This window comes from Eschrichtius robustus, chromosome 3, assembly GCF_028021215.1.
Source record: "Eschrichtius robustus isolate mEscRob2 chromosome 3, mEscRob2.pri, whole genome shotgun sequence".
Taxonomy (NCBI): Eukaryota; Metazoa; Chordata; class Mammalia; order Artiodactyla; family Eschrichtiidae; genus Eschrichtius; species Eschrichtius robustus.
In genome coordinates this window covers 42,891,865-42,914,125 of record NC_090826.1, presented here as the reverse complement: position 1 = coordinate 42,914,125, position 22,261 = coordinate 42,891,865, and the positions used below count along the sequence as shown (strand labels likewise).

General features: G+C 36.0%; 1 protein-coding gene across 3 annotated transcripts in view; it reads right to left on the bottom strand.

Moving 5' to 3' along the window:
• Positions 1–22,261, bottom strand: part of C3H1orf185 (chromosome 3 C1orf185 homolog) — a 240,986-nt gene that overhangs the window by 16,017 nt on the left and 202,708 nt on the right. Inside the window, exons 1-3 of one of the 3 annotated variants that reach the window (XM_068537969.1) lie at positions 19,743–19,758; positions 10,683–10,788; positions 37–172 (exon numbers count right to left, since the gene is read on the bottom strand). The exons of 1 other annotated variant lie outside the window; for it this stretch is intronic. In XM_068537969.1, coding sequence (XP_068394070.1) covers positions 37–172; positions 10,683–10,788; positions 19,743–19,758 — 258 coding nt within the window. Of the gene's footprint in view, positions 1–36; positions 173–10,682; positions 10,789–19,742; positions 19,759–22,167; positions 22,224–22,261 lie in introns of those variants that run through there. One more of the 3 variants, XR_011073392.1, reaches the window with a different exon arrangement.

The window sequence follows — 22,261 nt, the reverse complement described above, 5'->3', positions numbered from 1 at the left end:
TATTTGAAAACATTACTATAAAATATTACATACTACCTGTAATTGGAAATTTCCAGTATGAAAATTTCGAGAAATAAAAACACACTGAGAATGAGATTTAATCTTTGCCTTGGATGGTCTTTGTCTGCATCTCTCATCAATTGTTTTAAATTTGGAATCTTGAAATATTTCTCTGAAAAATATTTTATAGAGAATATTATTAAACATGAATTATAAAACAAAATTATTCTGTTTCCAACAGTTCTACATAAACGTTTTAAAATCAGAATATATTATATATTTATTTTTAAAAGCACAAATCAACTTATATATTCCCTTTTCATATGTTACTGATTTCATTACACCTATTTTGTTCATAGAACATAAATTAAGCTACTTCTTCACAGGGTTAATATTTCCAGTTTGAAGATTAGCCATCAGTTTTTGATAACCTTCTCTCTGGTTGTGAGATAATTAATCGACTTTAATGTCAATTAGTCTTTTCATAGATTTGCCTTTAATGGCAAAGGAAATTAAATGAAATGGAACTCAGTGGCCAATTTTATGTTTAATAATGTCTCTGGCAAAAGTAAGTAGAAGGAAACTGAATTGAAACTAATGACTTACAAGGGAAGAGTACCTGTGATCTTTATGCATGCAGCCACAAGTAATTTTGAGAGAGGGTTAGAAATAATGAAGCAGCAAGTAAACTGATCAAAGCTGATCAAAGACAATTAAGTATAAAGGAATGTAGTTTCTAATAGTAATTCTAAACTTAACAATTTAAAAAATAATGCTGATTGCCTTTTCTTCTTTCCGAGGTACTAGAAATTTTCCAAATTAATTCAAGAGATCTTATTATGTTATTTATTGCGGTATTAACAATTAAAATTCATTCATTTATTGAATTCAATTGACTTAACAAATATTTACCGAGTACTTACTATGCGCCATGCATTATGCTGGATGTTGTATATACAATGGCAGGGGGAAAAAAGCACAGCCACTATACTCATGGAACTGTCATTGCTCTCATGGAGCTTAAACACTAGCAAGGAAGACAGGTATTAATAAAACAATCACAAGAAAATGAAAAATTACAACTGTGGAAGGTGTTATCAAGGAAAGCTACCTGGTACTCTGTGAGTATATAAGAAAGGGAATTAACTTGTTTAGAGAGGTCAGGGAAGGCTTTTCTGAGGATGAGATGATTGAATTAGGTATCTGAAGAAATGGGAGTAGTTATTAGATAGAGTGTAGTGGAGGAGGGGAGTTGTAGGAGTAAGAATATTCTAGTCAGAGAATATCAAGTGCAAAGACTTAGTGGCCAGATTAGGACAGTGTAGCAGAAGCACAGAAAGCAAGAGGGAAGGTGGAGATGAAATTGGAGAGTATGCATGGGCAGACCACGTAGGGCCTTAAAAGTCATGTGGCTTTGTCTTCATCCTAAAAGCAATAGCAAGTCCTTTATAATGTAGTGGGAATGGGGTGGAAGGGTGGGGTGACTTGATCAGATCTGCATTTGGAAAATATCTGGCTGAAGTGCAAAGAAGATTAAATGAGGAGTATAGGTAAAGGGTCAGTTATAACTCTGTAGGACTATGTGGGGGATAATGATAAGTTGGATAAGGTAGTGGCAATGATAATGGAGAGAAATGGATAGATTTGAGCAATTAATGAAGTAAAATAAATACAACTTGGTGATGGTTCGAATTTAGTAGGGGTGGGAAAGAGAGAGGGAGATATCAAGCATGTCTACCGTCTTTCAAGGAAAAAAACCAAAACAAAACAATCCTTCCTTGACCTCACATTTTCTTCCAGTTTCTGCCCCTTTCAGCAACTCCCCAACATCAAAAAAAAAATAAAAGCTTCTTAAAAGGATGTATGTACTTGTCTGAATTTTCTCTTGTATTTTACACAAAAGTAAGCTTCTGAACACATCACTCCACCAAAACTGTTCAAGGCTACCAATAACTTCCATGTTGCTATTCCAAAACTTATTTCTCTATCCTCATCTTTCTCAACATTTAACATAACTGGTCATTGCCTCCTTCTTGTAACATTTTCTAATTTTGACTTCCTTGACACCACACATCTTTCTGCTTTTCCTTCTCAGATGTTGTTGATTCTTCCTACTCTTTTTCTATATGCCTAATATTGGTGAGCTGAAGACCAGTCCTATGTTGTTCTCTTTAAACAATCACTCCCTGGTTAGTCTTATCCAGTTGTATGACTTTTTTTTTTATTTGGAGTATAACTGCCTTACAATGTTGTGTTAGTTTCTGCTGTACAATGAAGTGAATCAGCTATATGTATACATATATCCCTTTCCTCTTGGACCTCCCTCCCTCCCACCACCATCCTACCCATCTAGGTCATCACAGAGCACCGAGCTGAGCTTCCTATGCTTTACAGCAAGTTCCCATTAGCTATCTATTTTACACATGGTAGTGTATATATGTCAATCCTAATCTCCCAATTCGTCCCACACTCCCCTTCCCCCCATGTCCACCCATCGGTTCTTGTGTCTGCATCTCTATTCCTGCCCACAAATAGGTTCATCTGTACCATTTTTCTAGATTCTACATATATTAGTTAATATACAATATTTGTTTTTCTCTTTCTGACCCACTTCACTCTGTATGACAGACTCTAGGTCCATCCACACCTCTACAAATGAACCAATTTCGTTCCTTTTTATGTATGACTGAGTAATATTACATTGTATACATGTACCACATCTTCTTTATCCATTCATCTGTCGATGGACATTTAGGTTGTTTCCATCTCCTGGCTATTGTAAATAGTGCTCCAATGAACACAGGGGTACTTGTGTCCTTTTGAATTATGGTTTACTCAGGGTATATCCCAGTAGTGAGATTGCTGGGTCATATGGTAGTTCTGTTTTTAGTTTTTAAAGGAACCATCACACTGTTCTCCACAGTGGCTGTATCAATTTACATTCCCACCAAGAGGGCAAGAGGATTCCTTTTTCTCCACACCCTCTCCAGCATTTATTGTTTGTAGATTTTTTGATGATGGCCATTCTGCCCAGTGTGAGGTGATACCTCATTGTAGTTTTGATTTGCATTTCTCTAATAATAGTGATGTTGAGCATCTTTTCATGTGCCTCTTGGCCATCTGTATGTCTTCTTTGGAGAGATGTCTATTTAGGTCTTCTGCCCATTTTTTGATTGGGTTGTTTGTTTATTTGATATTGAGCTGCATGAGCTGTTTGTATATTTTGGAGATTAATCCTTTGTCCATTGCTTCATTTACAAATATTTTCTCCCACTCTGAGGGTTGTCTTTTTGTCTTGTTTATGGTTTCTTTTGCTTTTAAGTTTAATTAAGTCCCATTTGATTATTTTTGTTTTTATTTTCATTACTCTAGGAGGTGGGTCAGAAAAGATCTTGCTGTGATTTTTGTCAAAGAGTGTTTTTCTTATGTTTCCCTGTAAGAGTTTTACAGTGTCCAATCATACATTTAGGTGTTTAATCCATTTTGAGTTTATTTTTGTGTATGGTGTTAGGGAGTGTTCTAATTTCATTCTTTTACATGTGGCTGTCCAGTTTTCCCAGCACCACTTATTGAAGAGACTGTCTTTTCTCCACTGTATACTCTTGTCTCTTTTGTCATAGATTAGGTGACCACAGGTGCGTGGGTTTTTCTCTGGGCTTTCTATCCTGTACATTTGATCTCTATTTCTGTTTTTGTGCCAGTACCATACTGTCTTGATTACTGTAGCTTTGTAGTATAATTTGAAGTCAGGGAGCCTGATTCCTCCAGCTCCATTTTTCTTTCTCAAGATTTCTCTGCCTATTTGGGGTCTTTTGTGTTTCCATACAAACTGTAAATTTTTTTGTTCTAATTCTCTGAAGAATGCCCTTGGTAATTTGATAGGGATTGCATTGAATCTGTAGATTGCTTTGGGTAGTATAGTCATTTTCAAAATATTGATTCTTCCAATCCAAGAACATGGTATATTTCTCCACCTGTTTTTGTCATCTTTGATTTCTTTTATCAGTGTTTTATAGTTTTCTGTGTACAGGTCTTTTGCCTCCTTAGGTAGGTTTATTCCTAGGTATTTTATTGTTTTTATTGCGATGGTAAATGGGATTGTTTCCTTAAATTCTCTTTGTGATCTTTTGTTGTTAGTGTAGAGGAATGGAAGAGATTCCTGTGCATTAATTTTGTATGCTGCAACTTTACCAAATTCATTGATTAGTTCTAGCAGCTTTCTGGTGGCATCTTTAGGATATTCTATGTATGGTATCATGTCATTTGCAAACAATGACAGTTTAATTTTTTTTCCAATTTGTAGTCCTTTTATTTCTTTTCTTCTCTGATTCCCATGCCTAAGACTTCCAAAACTATGTTGAATAAGAGTGGCGAGAGTGGACATCCTTGTCTTGTTCCTGATCTTCGAGGAAATGCTTTCAGTTTTTCACCATTGAGAATGATGTTTGTTGTGGGTTTGTCGTACACAGCCTTTATTACTTTCAGATAGGTTCCCTCTATGTCAACTTTCTGGAGAGTTTTTATCATAAATGGGTGTTGAATTTTGTCAAAAGCTTTTTCTACATCTATTGAGATGATCATATGGTTTTTTTTCTTTAATTTGTTAATATGGTGTATCACATTGGTTGATTTGCATATATTGAAGAATCCTTGCATCCCTGGGATAAATCCCACTTGATCGTGGTGTATGATCCTTTGAATGTGTTGTTGGATTCTGTTTGCTAATATTTTGTTGAGGATTTTTGCGTCTATATTCATTAGTAATATTGGTCTGTAATTTTCTTTCTTTGTGATATTTTAAATTTTGGTATCAGGGTGATAGTGGTCTTGTAGAATGAGCTTGGGAGTGCTCCTCCTTCTGCAATTTTTTGGAAGAGTTTGAGAAGGATAGGTGTTAGCTCTTCTCTAAATGTTTGATAGAATTCACCTGTGAAGCCATCTGGTCCTGCACTTTTGTTTGTTGGAAGATCTTTAATTACAGTTTCAATTTCATTACTTGTGATTGGTCTGTTTATATTTTCTAATTCTTCCTGGTTCAGTCTTGGAAAGTTGTACCTTTCCAAGAATTTGTCCATTACTTCCAGGTTGTCCATTTTATTGGCATATAGTTGCTTGTAGTAGTCTCTTATGACCCTTTGTATTTCTGTCGTGTCAGTTGTAATTTCTCCTTTTTCATTTATAATTTTATTGAGTCCTCTCCCTTTTTTTTTTGATGAGTCTGGCTAAAGATTTATCAATTTTGTTTATCTTCTCAAAGAACCAGCTTTTAGTTTTGTTGATATTTGTTATTGTTTTCTTTGTTACTATGTCATTTATTTCTGCTCTGATCTTTATGATTTCTTTCCTTCTACTGACTTTGGTTTTGTTTGTTTGTTTGTTTGTTCTTTTTTCTCTAGTTGCTTTAGGTGTAAGGTTAGATTTTTTATTTGAGATTTTCCTTGTTTCTTGAGGTGAGATTGAATTGCTATAGACTTCACTCTTAGAACTGCTTTTTTTCATTGTCATCTGTTTCTATGTATTTTTTAGCTTCCTCTTTGATTTCTTCAGTGACCTCTTCCTTATTTAGCAACGCACTGTTTAGCCTCCATGCATTTGTGTTTTTACAGTATTTTCCCCTGTAATTGATTTCTAATCTCATAGCATTGTGGTCAGAAAAGATGCTTGATATGATTTCAATTTTCTTAAATTTACTGAGGCTTGATTTGTGACCTTGGAAAATGTGATCTATCCTGGAGAATGTTCCATGTGCACTTGAGAAGAAAGTGTATTCTGCCACTTTCGGGTGGAATGTCCTATAAATATCAATTAAATCTATCTGGTCTATTGTGTCATTCAAAGCTTGTATTTCCTTATTTTCCGTCTGGATGATCTGTCTTTTGGTTTAAGTGGGGTGTTAAAGTCCCACACTATTGTTGTGTTACTGTCAATTTCCCCTTTTATGGCTGTTAGCATTTGCCTTATGTATTGAGGTGCTCCTATGTTGGGTGCATAAATATTTATAATTGTTATATCTTCTTCTTGGATTGATCCCTTGATCATTATGTAGTGTCCTTCCTTATTGCTTGTAACAGTCTTTATTTTAAAGTCTATTTTATCTGATATGAATATTGCTACTCCAGCTTTCTTGTGATTTCCTTTTGCATGGAATATCTTTTTCCATCCCATCACTTTCAGTCTGTATGTGTCCCTAGGTGTGAAGTGAGTCTCTTGTAGACAGCATATATATGGGTCTTGTTTTTGTATCCATTCAGCCAGTCTGTGTCTTTTGGTGGTAGCATTTAATCCATTCACATTTAAGGTAATTATTGATATGTATGTTCCTGTTACCATTTTCTTAATTGTTTTGGGTTTGTTTTTGTAGTTTATTTTCTTCTCTTGTGTTTCCCACTTAGAGAAGTTCCTTTAGCATTTGTTATAAAGCTGCTTTGGTGGTGCTGTATTCTCTTAGCTTTTGCTTGTCTGTAAAGGTTTTAATTTCTCTGTCAAATCTGAATGAGATCCTTGCTGGGTAGAGTAATCTTGGTTGTAGGTTCTTCCCTTTCATCACTTTAAATATATCGTGCCACTCCCTTCTGGCTTGTAGAGTTTCTGCTGAGAAATCAGCTGTTAACCTTATGGGAGTTCCCTTGTATGTTATTTGTCATTTTTCCCTTGTTGCTTTTAATAATTTTTCTTTGTCTTTAATATTTGTCAATTTGATTACTATGTGTCTTGGCATGTTTCTCCTTGGGTTTATCCTGCCTGGGACTCTCTGCACTTCCTGGGCTTGAGTGGCTAATTCCTTTTCCATGTTAGGAAAGTTTTTGACTATAATCTCTTCAAATGTTTTCTCAGACCCTTTCTCTTTCTATTCTTCTTCTGGGACCCCTATAATTAGAATGTTGGTGCATTTAGTGTTGTCCCAGTGGTCTCTAAGATTGTCTTCAATTCTTTTCATTCTTTTTTCTTTATTCACTCCTTGGCAGTTATTTCCACCATTCTATTTTCCAGCTCACTTATTCATTCTTTGTCTCGGTTATTCTGCTATTGGTTCCTACTAGTGTATTTTCATTTTAGTTATTGTGTTGTTCATCACTGTTTGTTTGTTCTTTAGTTCTTCTAGGTTTTTGTTAAACATTTCTTGTATTTTCTTGATCTGTGCCTCCATTCTATTTCCAAAATTTTGGATCATCTTTACTATAATTACTCTGAATTCTTTTTCAGGTAGGTGCCTATTTCCTCTTCATTTGTTTGGCCTTGTAGGTTTTTACCTTGCTCCTCCATATGTAACATATTTCTTTTGTCATCTCATTTTTTTTGATGGGTGGGACTGTGCTCCTGTCTTACTGGTTGTTTAGTCTGAGGCTTCCAACACTGGAGTTTGCAGACACTTGGGTAGAGCTGGGTCTTGGTGGTGAGATGAGGACCTCTGGGAGACCTCACTCTGATTAATATTCCCTGGGGTCTGAGGTTCTCTGTTAGTCCAGTGGTTCGGACTTGGTGCTCCCACCACAGGAGCTCAGACCTGACCCCCCCAGCCCATGAACCAAGATCCTGGAAGCCACATGGCATGGCAAAAAAAAAGAACAGAACAATAAGAAGGAATAAAAATTAAATAAATTTAGAACACTAACAGATATATTAGAAAAAATAAAAATATAAATGAAACAACAACTGAAAGGTAAAACAGAACCACAATAGGAGGAAAAAAAAAAAAGGGCCAGAAAAGGCCTTGGCTGTATGGGGCGAGGCTTAAGCAGGGGCAGGGTTTAGGTGGGGGGTGGTGTCTGGGCTCAGTACGACATGGCTGGAAAAGGCCCTGGTGGGAATGGGGGGTGGGGCTTAGGCTCAGCATGGCTGGAGGGGGATCAGATTGCCTCTGGCCTCAGAGTGTGGAGGATCATGTCCGGGACCCCAGCAGGCTTGCTGGGGCCCGAGTGGGTGGGGGAACACTAGTCCCATTCCCCCGATCTTCAGATCCCCTAGGGTCCCTCCCTGCTCACCTCTACTCTTCCCCCTTCTCTCGTTCCCACGTCCCCAGGACCCATGTGGATGGAGGGTCCTCAGAAGGTGGAGGACCAGACCTGGGACCCCAGCATGCTCCCTGGGGCCCGAGTGGGCAGGGGAAATGCTGGCCGCATTCCCTTCTGATCCTCCAAACCCCTGAGGGTCTCTCCCTGTCCCTGTTAATCCCCTTGTGGTGAATGGGTCTCTCCAGGCATGGGAACTCCTTCCCTCTCCCAGCCACCCCTCAGGGGTGCCAGTACCATCTCACCTCCACTTCTCTTCCTCCCTCACTCCCCGCAACATCCTACCCAGTCACTTGGGGGTTCCTCCCATCCCCTTGGGTGTCAAGGCCACCCACCAGCGTCTGGTAGTTGCCCTAGTTGTGAGGAGACACAAACTCCATGTCCTCCTACTCCACCATCTTGACTCCACGCCCCCCAGTTGTATGATTTTATATACCCTCTGTACACTTATAACCTAAATCTTCAGCCCTGATTTCTCCCCTGAAGTTCACACATGTATATCTGACTGTCTAACATTTTAACTTGGATGTCTCATAGGCTTTCAAACTTACATCCAAAATACAACTCCCTCAACTTGTTTCCCCCCCAATCACCTCCTCATCTCAGTAAATGGCATGATTAACTACTCAGTTGCTCATGATAAAAATGTAGGTATTAGCATTAACTCTGCCATTTCACTTATCTTTCCTTACCTCATCCAATCTATCAATAAGACCTGCTAACTTTACCTGCAAAACTACCCCAAGTCCAGCCCCTTCTCTTCATCTCCTCTACTTCCATATTAGTCTAAGACACAATCATCCTTAACATGGACTGTGCAGTAGCCTCCTAACTTGCCTCTCTGCTTTTACTCTTGCTCCATTAACATACAGGATTTATAGAGACATAAGAAAAATCTTTTAAAAATATGAATCAGAACTCTCATACATTGCTGATGGGAATGTACATCCATCTTGGAAAACTGTTTAGCAGTTTCTTATAAAGCTAATCATACTATCCACCAATTCCACTCTTACCCAAGGGCAGTGAAAGCACATGTACAAGAAGATTAGAATGTTCACAGCAGCCTTATTTCCTAAGGGCTAAAAGTTGGAAATGACCTAAATGTCCATTAACAGAAAAATGGATAAACAAACTGAGGTAAATTTATACAATGTAATACTGCTCATTAATCAAAAGAATGAACAGATAAATGCAACAGTATAAATGAATCTCAAAAATATTATATTAAGTGAAAAAAGCAGACATAAAAAGTCCATTTATATGAAGTTCAAGAATAGGTAAAATTAATCTATGGTGATAAAAATCAGAATAACGACTGCCTCTGGGTAGGAGGTGGGGAGAAATTCCTGGAAAGCAGGATGAGGGATCCTTACAGGATGATGGAAAATTTCTGTATCTTGACTGGGGTTGTGATTACATGGGAATATATTTGTTGAAATTCAACATCATATATTGAAAATCTATATCTCAAATTGTTAAGTGTTATTAAAATGTAAATCATCTATAGGTGGTATTGTAGTCTTTAAAATGGGGATAATATTACTGCAACTTCATGGGGCAGTTATGAGGTCTAAATGAGATAGCTACATATAAAGCACTTAGAACAGTGTGCAGTAAATCAAGTAAACTTGATTTTAGCTATTATTATGATGATAATGTCATTCCCTTGCTTAAAACCTTCTGATGGCAGAAATAATAAAATCTAAACTCCATGTTTTAGCCTACAAATTCCTGTGTGATTTGACCCTTATCTCCCTCTTTAATCTCATCATTATTTCCCTCTCACTTCAGTCTACTCACACTGACTTTCTTTCTGTTTACTGAACAATACCAAGATCATTCCTACTTGGAGTTTCTGTACTTGCTATCCCATTAGCTTAGAAAAAAGCTCTTCCACAGGGTCGTCACATGTCTGGCTTCTTTTTTTAACCTAAGTCTCAGATTAAATACTACCCACTTGAAGAGACATTCCCTGACCACTTTATTTGTTAATTATCTGTCTCCTCCCAGTGGCACTGCAAGTCTGTGAAAGAATGAATTAGTGAATAATTTCTGGTTTTCTGACTTGAGCAAGTGGATAGATAGTATGTATTCATTTGCTGAAATAGGGAATACTGGAAGAGTGTGTGGGAAGATCGTATTACAATTTAAATTTTTTAACATGAGCCAAAGCAAATACTGAACCAATTAAATAATAAAAAACACCAAATTTTAGGGTTGAAAGGAACTGAGGTATCAAGTATCTTTTTTCCATCTCCGGCAAAAGACTACATTTAGACCATACCAGAGATTCTGTCAGCTCTCTTCTTAAATATCTCCTAAAGAAAGCGAGTCTTTTTCTCTCAGTAATGTTTTTAACCTCTAAATTAGTAGTCAAAATTTAAAAAATTTTCTAGCTTTCTATTATAATTCAAACCCATGTCTTCTACAGAATAAAATAGATCTTGTTATTCCTTAAAATTTTAATGCATGAAGATTGCTATTATACTGCTCGGACTATTATACTACTAGGACTTCTCCTTTCAGGCTACTCTAAACATGTAAAGTTTTCTCTCCCCAATCAAATTACAGAATCAATATCATTATAGTTATTTAAATTTAATACCACTTGAGAAAATCTTTCACTGAATTTTTAAAAGAAAGAAAGTCAAATGTTCTAATAAATTTTACCTTCGTTTGCAAATCAGGAACCACAGAGCTGATGCCAAAGCGAAGAAACCAATTCCCAAAGTAACAGCACCAGCACCCAGAAAATAGGTTAAGTGGTTAAAAAAACCTATACAAATAAATTATAAAAGATTATTTCAGGCATGTATCTTCATTCTCTATGTAAAATTAAATGACATAATAGCTTAACACATAATGTAGTGTTAATAACACATAATGTGTGTTAATACACATTAACACCCATAAAAACACACATAATGTGCATTAATAACACATAATAACACATAATGTAGTGTTTAAGACATTAACGAGGAGGTTGGGAGACCTGAATTCTGGTCCTTTGCAATTCTAATAAATTTCAAGACCCTGAGTTTGAGAATTACATGGGGCCTCATCCTCATTAGCGCCCAGGGCACTTTTGTTTGACCCTACCAAAATTTGAGACCTGTTTTGCTTGTTTTTATACAGCTGTCACCTCCTTTCTTCTTATCTAGTTGTCTCCCTTTCCAGTCCAGCTGTGAATTTTTATGCTACTTTTCCAGTATCATTCTTTGCAGTCCTTCAACATAAGAGGATTTCCATTTTAAGATTTTTATTATCAATCCCTACACGGAGGTAGATGAGGGTAGTAAAGAACAAATATGAGGAATTTTTAAAGATCTTAGAAATCTTTAAACATTTTATCTCTACTTTTTCTCAGGAACAGTAAAAGATCATAGCCAAAAGCTAAATAAAAGCAATGTAAATAATGATATATCACAGGTTTATAACTGGAAAAGCCTACAGGAATTATATGGTATAACTCCTTCATTTTACAGATGATAAAACTGAGGCCCAGGTGAAAGCAGTAAGTGAAGTAAGGTCATGCAGCAAATTAAAGGCAGTCCTCTGTTTTTTTCTATTATCGTATCCCTGCCACCAAACATCTCAATACTGGTATGTATTAAAAAGAATTAAGAATAAAGAAAGCATGAGATATTTATAGTTAGGTTGGTCAAGTATTCATTAAGATTCTGAAATCTGCTACCTAAGCATAAAGCAAGCTGTAGAAAGCTTTCACAGAAGGCTGTATAGAATTTGAAGGGCCTTAAGACAACTTAGGAGTATATTATTTGGGGAAAAAGAGGTTTAAAAGTATAAAACTAATAGAAGATCTTTATGTGTGAACATATTATAAGTTCCACTAAGGGTATGACGTGATAAAGACTTTGTTGTTCCCATACTTTTGTTGTTTTCTAAGTAATTTCCAACTTTCTAGACGGTGCCTCTCAAATCTTAGTTTTCTTTGGGTTCAGAAATATCTACATTTGGAAATTAATTAATGGTACAAAAAATTACATAAGGCTATTTATCAAAGTGATACAGTACGAAAAAACACCTCCAATTTTCATTTTTATATATGAAAAAACATAGATATTTTGGACCAGATAATTTGTTGTGAGGGACTGTCCTGTGCATTGTGCGAAAGATATCTCCAGGCATTACCAAATGCATTCTGAGGGGCAGAACTGCCCTCAGTTGAGGATCACAGGCATAGTGGTATAAGGAGATATCAGATAGTATTAAATGATAAAAGCAAGATAGATAAAACACAAATTTTAAAAAAATTTAAAGATATAGTTGTACTCAAATATAAGATAAATATTTCTATGGACAAAAGGAGAAAAGCAACACACAGAAATAAGTAGGAGCTAAAACCACAAGCATGCTAGGCACCGAGATCTGGAAGCAGGAATTAACTAGAAGAAGCAGAGAATATCAGTGAGACAATTCCCAGACCAAGCCATCCTCTGGCGTGGTGAATGACCAACTCAAAAAAGGACCAAGGAGGAATCTTGGAAATTATAAATTAAAAAATTTTAAGATGGAGTACGTGTTTCTTTAAATACAAAGAATTAATGAAATGAAAGATAATACTGAGAGATTCACCCAATTTCATAAAAAAGTGGAAAATATGATAAATTATGAGACTTGGAAAAGATTAAGAGCATATAGCATAAAACTAATAGGGGTCCCAAGAGAGAGAATAGAGAAGTAGCAGAGAAACAATATTAAGAGATACAGCTTAAAAAGGTCTTTTCTTTTCCTTTTTTAAAATTTATTTATTTATTTTTGGCTGCGTTGGGTCTTCATTGCTGCATGCGGGCTTTCTCTAGTTGCGGTGAGTGGGGGCTACTCTTTGTTGCGGTGCGCGGGTTTCTCATTGCGGTGGCTTCTCTTGTTGCGAAGCACGGGTTCTAGGCACGCAGGCTTCAGTAGTTGTGGCACGCAGGCTCAGTAGTTGTGGCTCGCGGGCTCTAGAGCGCAGGCTCAGTAGTTGTGGCGCACGGGCTTAGTTGCTCCGCAGCATGTGGGATCTTCCCGGACCAGAGATTGAACCCATGTCCCCTGCATTGGCAGGTGGATTCTTAACCACTGCACCACCAGGGAAGCCCAGAAGGTTTTTTCTTTAAAAAACTTTTTTTCAATTTACACATATTAAAATTCACTTGTGAGTGTGTGTGTGCAGTTCTGTAAGTTTTGACAAATATAGGAAGTATTTAATCACCACCACAACCAAGTTACAGAAAACTTCCATCACCCCAAAACATTTCCTGGTACAGCCTCTTAGTAGTCAAGTACTAACTGCTGGCAACCACTGATTATTTTCCATCCCTATTCTCTATCCTTATGTTTTTGCCTTTTCCAGAATTTCATATAAATAGAATAATACAGCATGTTGTCTTTTGAGTCTGGCTTTTTTAACTTAGCATAATGCATTTGAGATTCATCCATGTTGTTGCATGTATCAGTAGTTTGTTTCTTTTTATTGCTGAGTAACATTCCATTTTATAGATGGACCACAGTTTATTCCCCAGCTAAGAGACGTTTGGTTGTTTCCAGTTTGGGGTTGTTAGGAATAAGGCATACTATACATTTGCATACAGTTGCTTATTTGAACATAAGTTTTTATTTCAGTAGGGTCATATAGCAAGTATATATTCAAATTTATAAGAAACTACCAAACTGCTTTCCAAAGTGGTTGTTCTGTCTTGCTTTCCCACCAGCAAATACAACAGTTTCAGTTGCTCTGTATCATGGCTACCACTTGATATTGTCAGTTTCATTTCAGCCATCCTAATAGATGCACAGTGGTATCTTACTGTGGAGATACAGTGGTATCTTCCTTTAAAAAAAGGAAAAGAAAAAACCTTTTTTAAGCTGCATCTCTTAATATTGCTTCTCTGCTACTTCTCTATTCTCTCTTTTGGGACCCCTGTTTTAATTTACATTTCCTTAGTGAATAATTATGTTGAGCATCTTTCCACATGCTTATTTGCCATCCAAATATCTTATTCAGTGAAGTATTTGTTCAAATCTTTGCTGATTTTTTAGAATTCTTTATATATTCTGGATACAAATCCTTGGTCAGATACATGATTTGGAAATATTTTCTCCCAGCTGTGGCTTGTCTTTTCAATTTTCTTAATAGCGTCTTTCACAGAGCAAAACTTTTTAATTTGAGTGATATCCAATTTATCAACTTTTTTCTTTTATGGTTTGTGCTATGGGCTGTATCTAAGAACTCTTTGCAGGTCAGAAAGATTTTCTTCTATGTTTTCCTATAAAATATTTCTAGTTTTATGTTTTACATTTAATTCATGATTCATTTTGAATTAATTTTTGCATAAGGCGAGAGGCAGGGGTCAAGTTTTTTTTGTTTTTTTTTGTTTTGGGATATGTGTATTCAGTGATTCCAACACTATTTGATGAAAAGACCATCCTTTCTTCATAGAGTTGCTGTTGCACCCTTGTCAAAAATCAGCTACCTATATTTGTCTCTGTCTATTTCTGGAATCTCTATTCTGTCCCCTTGGTATACATTGTCTATTCTTTCACCAATAACAACAATAATAATAATCTAATATTTATACAGCAAATACTATATGCCAGGCACGTTCAAAGTGATTATATATATATTCACTCATTTAATTCTCACAACTCTATAAGCTAAGTATTATTATTTCCCCACTTTACAGATGAGGAAACAGATGAGGCAAAAATGAGGTTAAGTAACTTGCTCAAAGGCATACAACCAATAAATGAGGGACAATAGTAATTTAAAAATTGCTAAAGTCCATCCTTACCTAGTATAGACAATGAATATCTTTAGATTTTGTTAGAGAAACAGTTAAGTATAAATGCTAAATACTTAAGGGTATCATAAAACAGGATATCTAAATGGCCAATAAATATATGAAAACTTCATTAATAATCACAGAAATGCAAATTAAACCACAACGAGTCAATACGACAACCCTGTATGATGCCTAAAATGAAAAAGATGGAAAATATCAAGTGCTGTCAAGGTGGCAGAGTAACATGAATTCTCACTCACTGTTGGTGGGAATGTAATTTTCTATAATACTTTGGAAAACTGTTTGGCACTATTATTAAAGCTGAACATATACATACCCTATGACCCAGCAATTCTTAGATATATACCAAACTGAAGTACATATATATTTTCTTAAAAATATATGCTAGAATGTTGATAGCATCACTTTTATGTGTGTATGTTGATAGAGACACAAACTGGAAACTACCCAAAGGCCAACTGATAGTTAAACGGATAAATTTTAAAAGTTTAATTGATTTAAAGAAACAAAATGTTCTATAACAATGAGAAAGAATAGAGTACAACTATGCACAACAAAGTGGATAAATTTCATAAATAATGTTGGGCAAAAGAAGGCAAACAAAGACATCGGGGGGAGTTCAGGGATGCTGGTAATTAACATACTGTTTCTTGAACAGGGTGCTGGTTATAGAGATGTGTTCAGTGAAAATTCAAGCTTAAAACTTATGACTTATGAATAAACTAGATCGATATGTATCATCATAAATAGAACTGAAAAACCTAGTGTTCAGTGAATAAAGTGATTTCCATAAATTTATATTCAATTATTCTAATCACATACTGATTCCATTTATGCACATTAAAAGGAAACACAAAATAATACTTTTTAAAAAACAATGTGACAGAAGTATTAAAATACACCATACTCATGATATTAGTTGTGTCTGGGGAGGAAATGAGGGGAATGGGACTATGGATTGAATATAAACTTAAGACTTTATCTGTAATGTTTTCTTTAAAAAATTAAAAATCTGAAGTTTATATGATGAAAAAATATTTATTTAGTAGAAGATTACATGAATGTTTGTTATTCTTTGTCCTTTTCTTTTTACTTTTCTGGTTTTCTCAAATATAAAAAATATAAAAACAATAGGATCTCAATTTTGTAAAAAAAAAAAAAAAGAAAGAAAAGAAAGAGGGAAAAACATACTTTTATAAGGTAAATAATCAATACTGGCTACTCCTGGGGTAAGGGCTTAGTTATAATTTTCCACTCCAGACCTTTCTGTACATTCAGATTTTCTAGCACGAGAATCTTAGAAAAATCAGGAACAAAAATTTTTAATCTTCATATGTGATTCTTGACTCCTTTACTTTGTACAAGTCTCATTGTAGCAACTTCTCTATTGTTATCACTGTGTTTACAGCCTATTTAGCTTTCTCCTCCTTAAGATCTCTTCCCTCCTCTTTATCCTTTTTGTAATTCTCCATTAGGGAAGAAAATAGGTGTGATTAGTAAAACACCATTCTAGTCCTTGGTTTAAATGGGCCATTTATATCTCAGGGGAATCCCAGTGAGCTATAGAGAATATGAAAGTTCCCAAACCACTTTACCAAGAGAAAGACAAATTACATATTTTCTAATATCTCCAACAAATCACACTTTATCTATAAATCAATCTGTAAAATGAAAAGGCTTGACTCTATGATCATTAAGATCCCCTCTCACTTTGAAGATTTAGTCAATATATAAGTTAAAGAAACACTATATACAGAGGTAGGATTTTTACTTTCTTGACTCTGCCCTTAAGTATGCTATCTAAAGTAATGACTCCTCATTTTCAACAGTCACTTTATTATATGACCCTGTTTCTTTGTCTTTAATAATTGCTATAATAAATAGTCTTCTTTACTTATTGGTTTACTGTCTATTGTCTGTCTTCTTCTACCAGAAGATAAATCTTTTTCACTCTGGTATTCTTAGAGTTTAGAATAATGACTGGTTACTCAAAAATGATTGACTATTTAATGAATAAACGATAGGCACTGTGCTAGATGTTAGTATTAGAAAAATGAATAATAAAGGTATGTGGGTTTTTTCTTGTTTTTTTGGCTGTGCCACTCAGCATGCGGGATCTTAGTTCCCCGACCAGAGATCAAATCTGCACCCCCAGCAGTAGAAGTGTGGACCACTGGACCACCAGGGAAGTCCGTAGGTATGTGGTTTAGTAGGAAGTTCATATATGTGAAAAAGAATAAGTGTAATTAAAAAGGTATTATAGGCATTATAATGGAAGAAATAAATACAAAATACAGATACAGGAAGATCTGTAAAAAGATAGGAGAAAAATTTTTTAAAACTCCATAGTCTAGTTAAACATGGTTTGAGAACTTTCTATTGCCAAACCCTTGCCAAGAATTGGTGACTGAGGACTTCTCTGGTGGCACAGTGGTTGAGAGTCCACCTGCCAATGCAGGGGACACAGGTTCGATCCCTGTTCCGGGAGGAAACCACATGGTGCGGAGCAACTAAGCCCATGTGACACAACTACTGACCCTGCGCTCTAGAGCCCATGAGCCACAACTACAGAGCCCATGTGCCACAACTACTGAGCCTGTGCTCTAGAGCCTGTGAGCTACAACTACTGAGCCCACGCACCACAACTACTGAAGCCCACATGCCCTAGAGCCTGTGCTTTGCAACAAGAGAAGCCACTGCAATGAGAAGCCTGCACACTGTAACAAAGAGTAGTCCCTGCTCGTCACAACTAGAGAAAGCCCACATGCAGCAATGAAGACCCAACGTAGCCAATAAATAAATAAATAAACGAACAACAACAACAAAAAAGAATTGGTGACTGAAAGATAAGTAACACATGGTCATAGAGTTTAAAATCTGGAGGGTACAACATTTAAACAGAATATTTGTTACAATATTCTAATTGCTATGATAATGACTTGTTGACAGCACTAAGACAACAGAGGCACTTTGACTAAGTGCAGGAACAGTTTCTTAGAGAACACCTGAGCTAAATCTTACAGAATGAGTAAGAGATAGCTAGCCAAAGATATTAAATCCTAAACCAGGGTATGACTCTTTCACCTTAAGATAAACAAAACTTTCTCTCTATGCACAGTAACCTCCAGCTTACAGTTGATCCTTTTCTTACCATTTGCAGCCAAAACTCTTAAAATGAGAATTTCTACTTCACAACTTCTATTCCCAAGGTCATTAATAACTTCATTAACACACAATTGAAAGGTCACTATTGACCATTCTCTCTCTCTCTTACCTTGGCATAAGTAAAATTAATTCACTTGGTTTTTTCCCATTTCTCTGTCTATAATGTTATTGCCTTTATAGGTTCCTCTTCCCCAGTCTGTCTATCCTTTAACCTATCTATCTATAGCTAGATATACACATATCCTTTAACATATCTACATATGGATATATATAGATATATAAAGGATATAGATAAATATAGACATGGATATAGATGTTACTTATCTGTATCTATGCCTATATCTTTAACCAGAATTACTATATATTTGTGTCAGGAGTAGTTTCAGATTATCTTTTGTAGTGATTCCAGAACTGAATGTTTGGTTTTATTTTTTGAGTATTCAATACCTGTTTATTATACTCTCCTAGGGTTTTGCCAGATTTCAATCTCAGGTTTACTCCAGTTCAACAAATGCTTATTGAACACCAAATATGTGTGAGATACTGTTTGAGACACCAAGGGAGGGATAAAAGGCCATTGAAGTAAGAATGAATCCTTACCCTGAGGTTTAAAAATCTATAATGAAATATAAGCAGGGCTCATATGCAACTGGTATAAAAAGTTGACCACACTGATTTTTTTTTTTTTAGTTGGTGGTTGCTCTGATTGAATACAAAGCTAACTAGGAAGAACTTGTACTTGGAAGAGATACTTATTATGCTGGTTGGATTTTAATGTTATTATTTGAAAAATGGGAGTCATATTATGTCTCACATAATTAGAATAAGGAATAAATAAGATAATGTTGCAAGGAATTACTAACATAGTAAAGAAGATGACATCTCAAACAGCATGCATATACCAGGCCATAAAGGAAGACTCAACAGTTTTATAGGATTATTACAGATACCACATTCTCTGACAATAATATAATTAATTTTAAATTAGTAACCTAATACATACTCTAGGAAAAGCTGCCATACTTGGAAATTTTTAATCACACTGTAAATAACTCTTGCATTAAAAAAGAAATCAATGGAAATTTGGAAATTACATAAAACTAATCGATAATGAAGCACTATGTATAAATGCTTGCAGCAACAAAGCTGAAGACAAATTCAAGGGGGAAAAAAAAGCTGAAAAAAAAATGAGCTTAGCATTCAAATTGCAAGTTGAAAAAGATAAGCAAAGTGAGTCCAAATAATGTGGAGGAAGGAAATAAAAAAGAACAGAAATTAGTGAAAAAATATTAAGATTTTAGGTAAACACTAACAAGATTAACAAATCTCTAGTAAGAGTAACCAAATTTTAAAAAAGAAGGCACAGGTAAACAATTTCAAAGGTGAAGAAAGAACATAATTACAGTTACAGCAGAAATTAAAATAAGAAAATACTTTCAACAAATTTATGCTAGTATATTCTAAAACTTATACTAAATTATATATACCTAAAAAGTGACTTACAAAAAGTGACTCAAGAATAGAAAACCTAAATGAACATGTATCCATTAAACTGAATCAACAGTTACAAAATTTCCCCCAAAGAAAACAGCAGGCCCCAATAACTTTACAATTTCTACTGTATACCCATGATTCAAGTATTTCTTATCTTATACAAGCCCTTCCAGAGAATAGAAAGAGGTTTCTGGCTGTTTGTCCAAATGTATTTTCCTCTTCTCCCCAGGCAAAAGGCTAGACTACATGTCCCAGCTTCCCATACCATTAGGTGAAGCCATGCGACTGAGTTCTAACCAATGGAATTTGAATGGAAATGATGTCATAAAAACCTCCCAAGCACCTTTCTCCATGTTCTTTCTCCCTTTAGGCTTGACTGGGATGGAGATGAACCCCAGGGAACTTTGGAAGCCATGTGTCATCATGGATGTAATTGACATTTACAGAACACTCAACCCAAATGAAATGAAACACAACATATCAGGATTTGTGGGATGCCACTAAAGCAGTATATAGGGGAAAATCAATACCAAAAAACTGCAGCATTAGGGAAAAAATGTGTGAATAACCTTAAAAACTAAAGTAAGTAGAGCAAATTAAGCCCAAAGTAAAGAAAAGAAAAAAATCTAAAGACCAGGTGAAAACCAATGAAATAGAAAACAGAAAAACAATAAAGAAAATCAATGAAACAAAAACCTGATTCTTTGAGATCTATATAATTGATAAACTTCTAGCTAGACTGACCAATAAAAAGAAAAAAGGCACAAATTATCAATATCAGAAATGAGAGGGCTTCACTGGTGGTGCGGTGGTTAAGAATCTGCCTGTCAATGCAGGGGACATGGGTTTGAGCCCTGGTCCAGGAAGATCCCACATGCTGTAGAGCAACTAAGTCCATGCTCCACAACTACTGAGCCTGCACTCTAGAGCCCACAAGCCGCAACTACTGAGCCTGCATGCCACAACCACTGAAGCCCACATGCCTAGAGCCTGTGTTCTGCAACAAGAGAAGCCACTGCAATGAGAAGCCCATGCAGCACAACGAACAGTAGCCCCTGCTTGCCACAGCTAAAGAAAGCCTGAGCCCAGCAACAGAGACCCAACGCAGCCAAAAATAAATAAATAAATTTATAAAAAAAAAAGAAATGAGAGATGTTACATTACTACAGATTCTACAGATATTAAAAGAATAATAAGGCAATATTATGAACAGTTTTATGTTAATAAATCTAACAACTTAGATGAAAGGGAAAATTCCTTAAAATATATAAATTTTCAAAGTTCACTCAAGAAGAAATAGATAACATAGATAGACACACATCTATTAAATAAATTGAAATTGTAGTTAAAGTTCTTAAAAAGAAACTCTATGTCCAGGTGCTTCACTGGTAAACTCTACCAAACACTTTAAGGGAAAAAATAGTATTAATTCTACACAAATGCTTCCAAAAATTTGAAGACAAGAGAATTCTTTTTTGATTTATCCTATGAGGCTGACATTACCCTGATACCAAAGCCAGGGAAAAAAAGAGGGAGAGAGAGAGAAGTGAGAGAGAGAGAGAGAAGTGAGAGAGAGAAAGAGAGGAAATTACAAACTGAACAGATATGCAAAATGCATCTGTGAACACAGATGCAAAATTCTAAACAATATTTTAGCAAATTAAGTCCAACATTATATTAAAAGGATAATACATCATGACCAAGTAGGGTTTATCACAAGAAAACAAGGTTGGTTTACCATGAAAAAACCAATCAATGCAATTCACCATATTAAGAAGTTAGAGGGCTTCCCTGGTGGCGCAGTGGTTGAGAGTCTGCCTGCCAATGCAGGGGACACGGGTTTGAGCCCTGGTCTGGGAAGATCCCACATGCCGCAGAGCGGCTGGGCCCGTGAGCCACAATTGCTGAGCCTGCACTGCACGTCTGGAGCCTGTGCTCCGCAACAAGAGAGGCCGTGGTGGTGAGAGGCCCATGTGCCACGATGAGGAGTGGCCCCCACTTGACGCGACTGGAGAGGGCCCTTGCACAGAGGCGAGGACCCAACACAGCCATAAAGAAAGAAAGAAAGAATCCTCGTCAAAAAAGGTGATGATTTAAAAAAAAAAAGAAAAAAGAAGTTAGAAAAGAAAATCCATGTGATCAATATGGATCTGTGTCAATAGACATGAAAAATTTTGAAACATCCATTCCTGATTTAAAAAAAAAAAAGCTCTCAGAAACTAGGATAGAAGGGAATCTCTATCCTAGTTATCAGGCTCCCCAACCTGATAAAAGTCATTTATTGAAAACATCAGACTTAATGGTGAAAGATTGAATGCTTTCCTCCTAAAATCAGTAACAATACAGGGATGTCCACTCTTACAACTTCTATTCAACACTGCACTGAAGGGTCTAGCCAGTGCAACCAGGTATGAAAAAGAAGTAAAAGGCACCTAGAGTAAAATGGAAAAAATAAGAGTTATATTCTCAGTGCTTTGGTCTGAATGTTTCTGTGCCCCCCAAATTCATATGTTGAAATCCTAATGCCCAATGTGATGGTTTTAGGAGGTGGGGCCTTCAAGAAGTGGTTAGGTCATGAGAGTGGAGACCTTGTGAAAGGGATTAGTGCTCTTATGAAAAAGATCCCACAAAGCTCCCTAGCCCCTTCCACCACTTGAGAACACATCAAGAAGCAAGAAGAGGGCTCTTACCAGACACAAAACTTGATAATTTCGGCCCCCTGATATCAGATTTACAGCTTCCAGAACTGTGAGAAATAAATTTCTGTTGTTTATAATACATCCA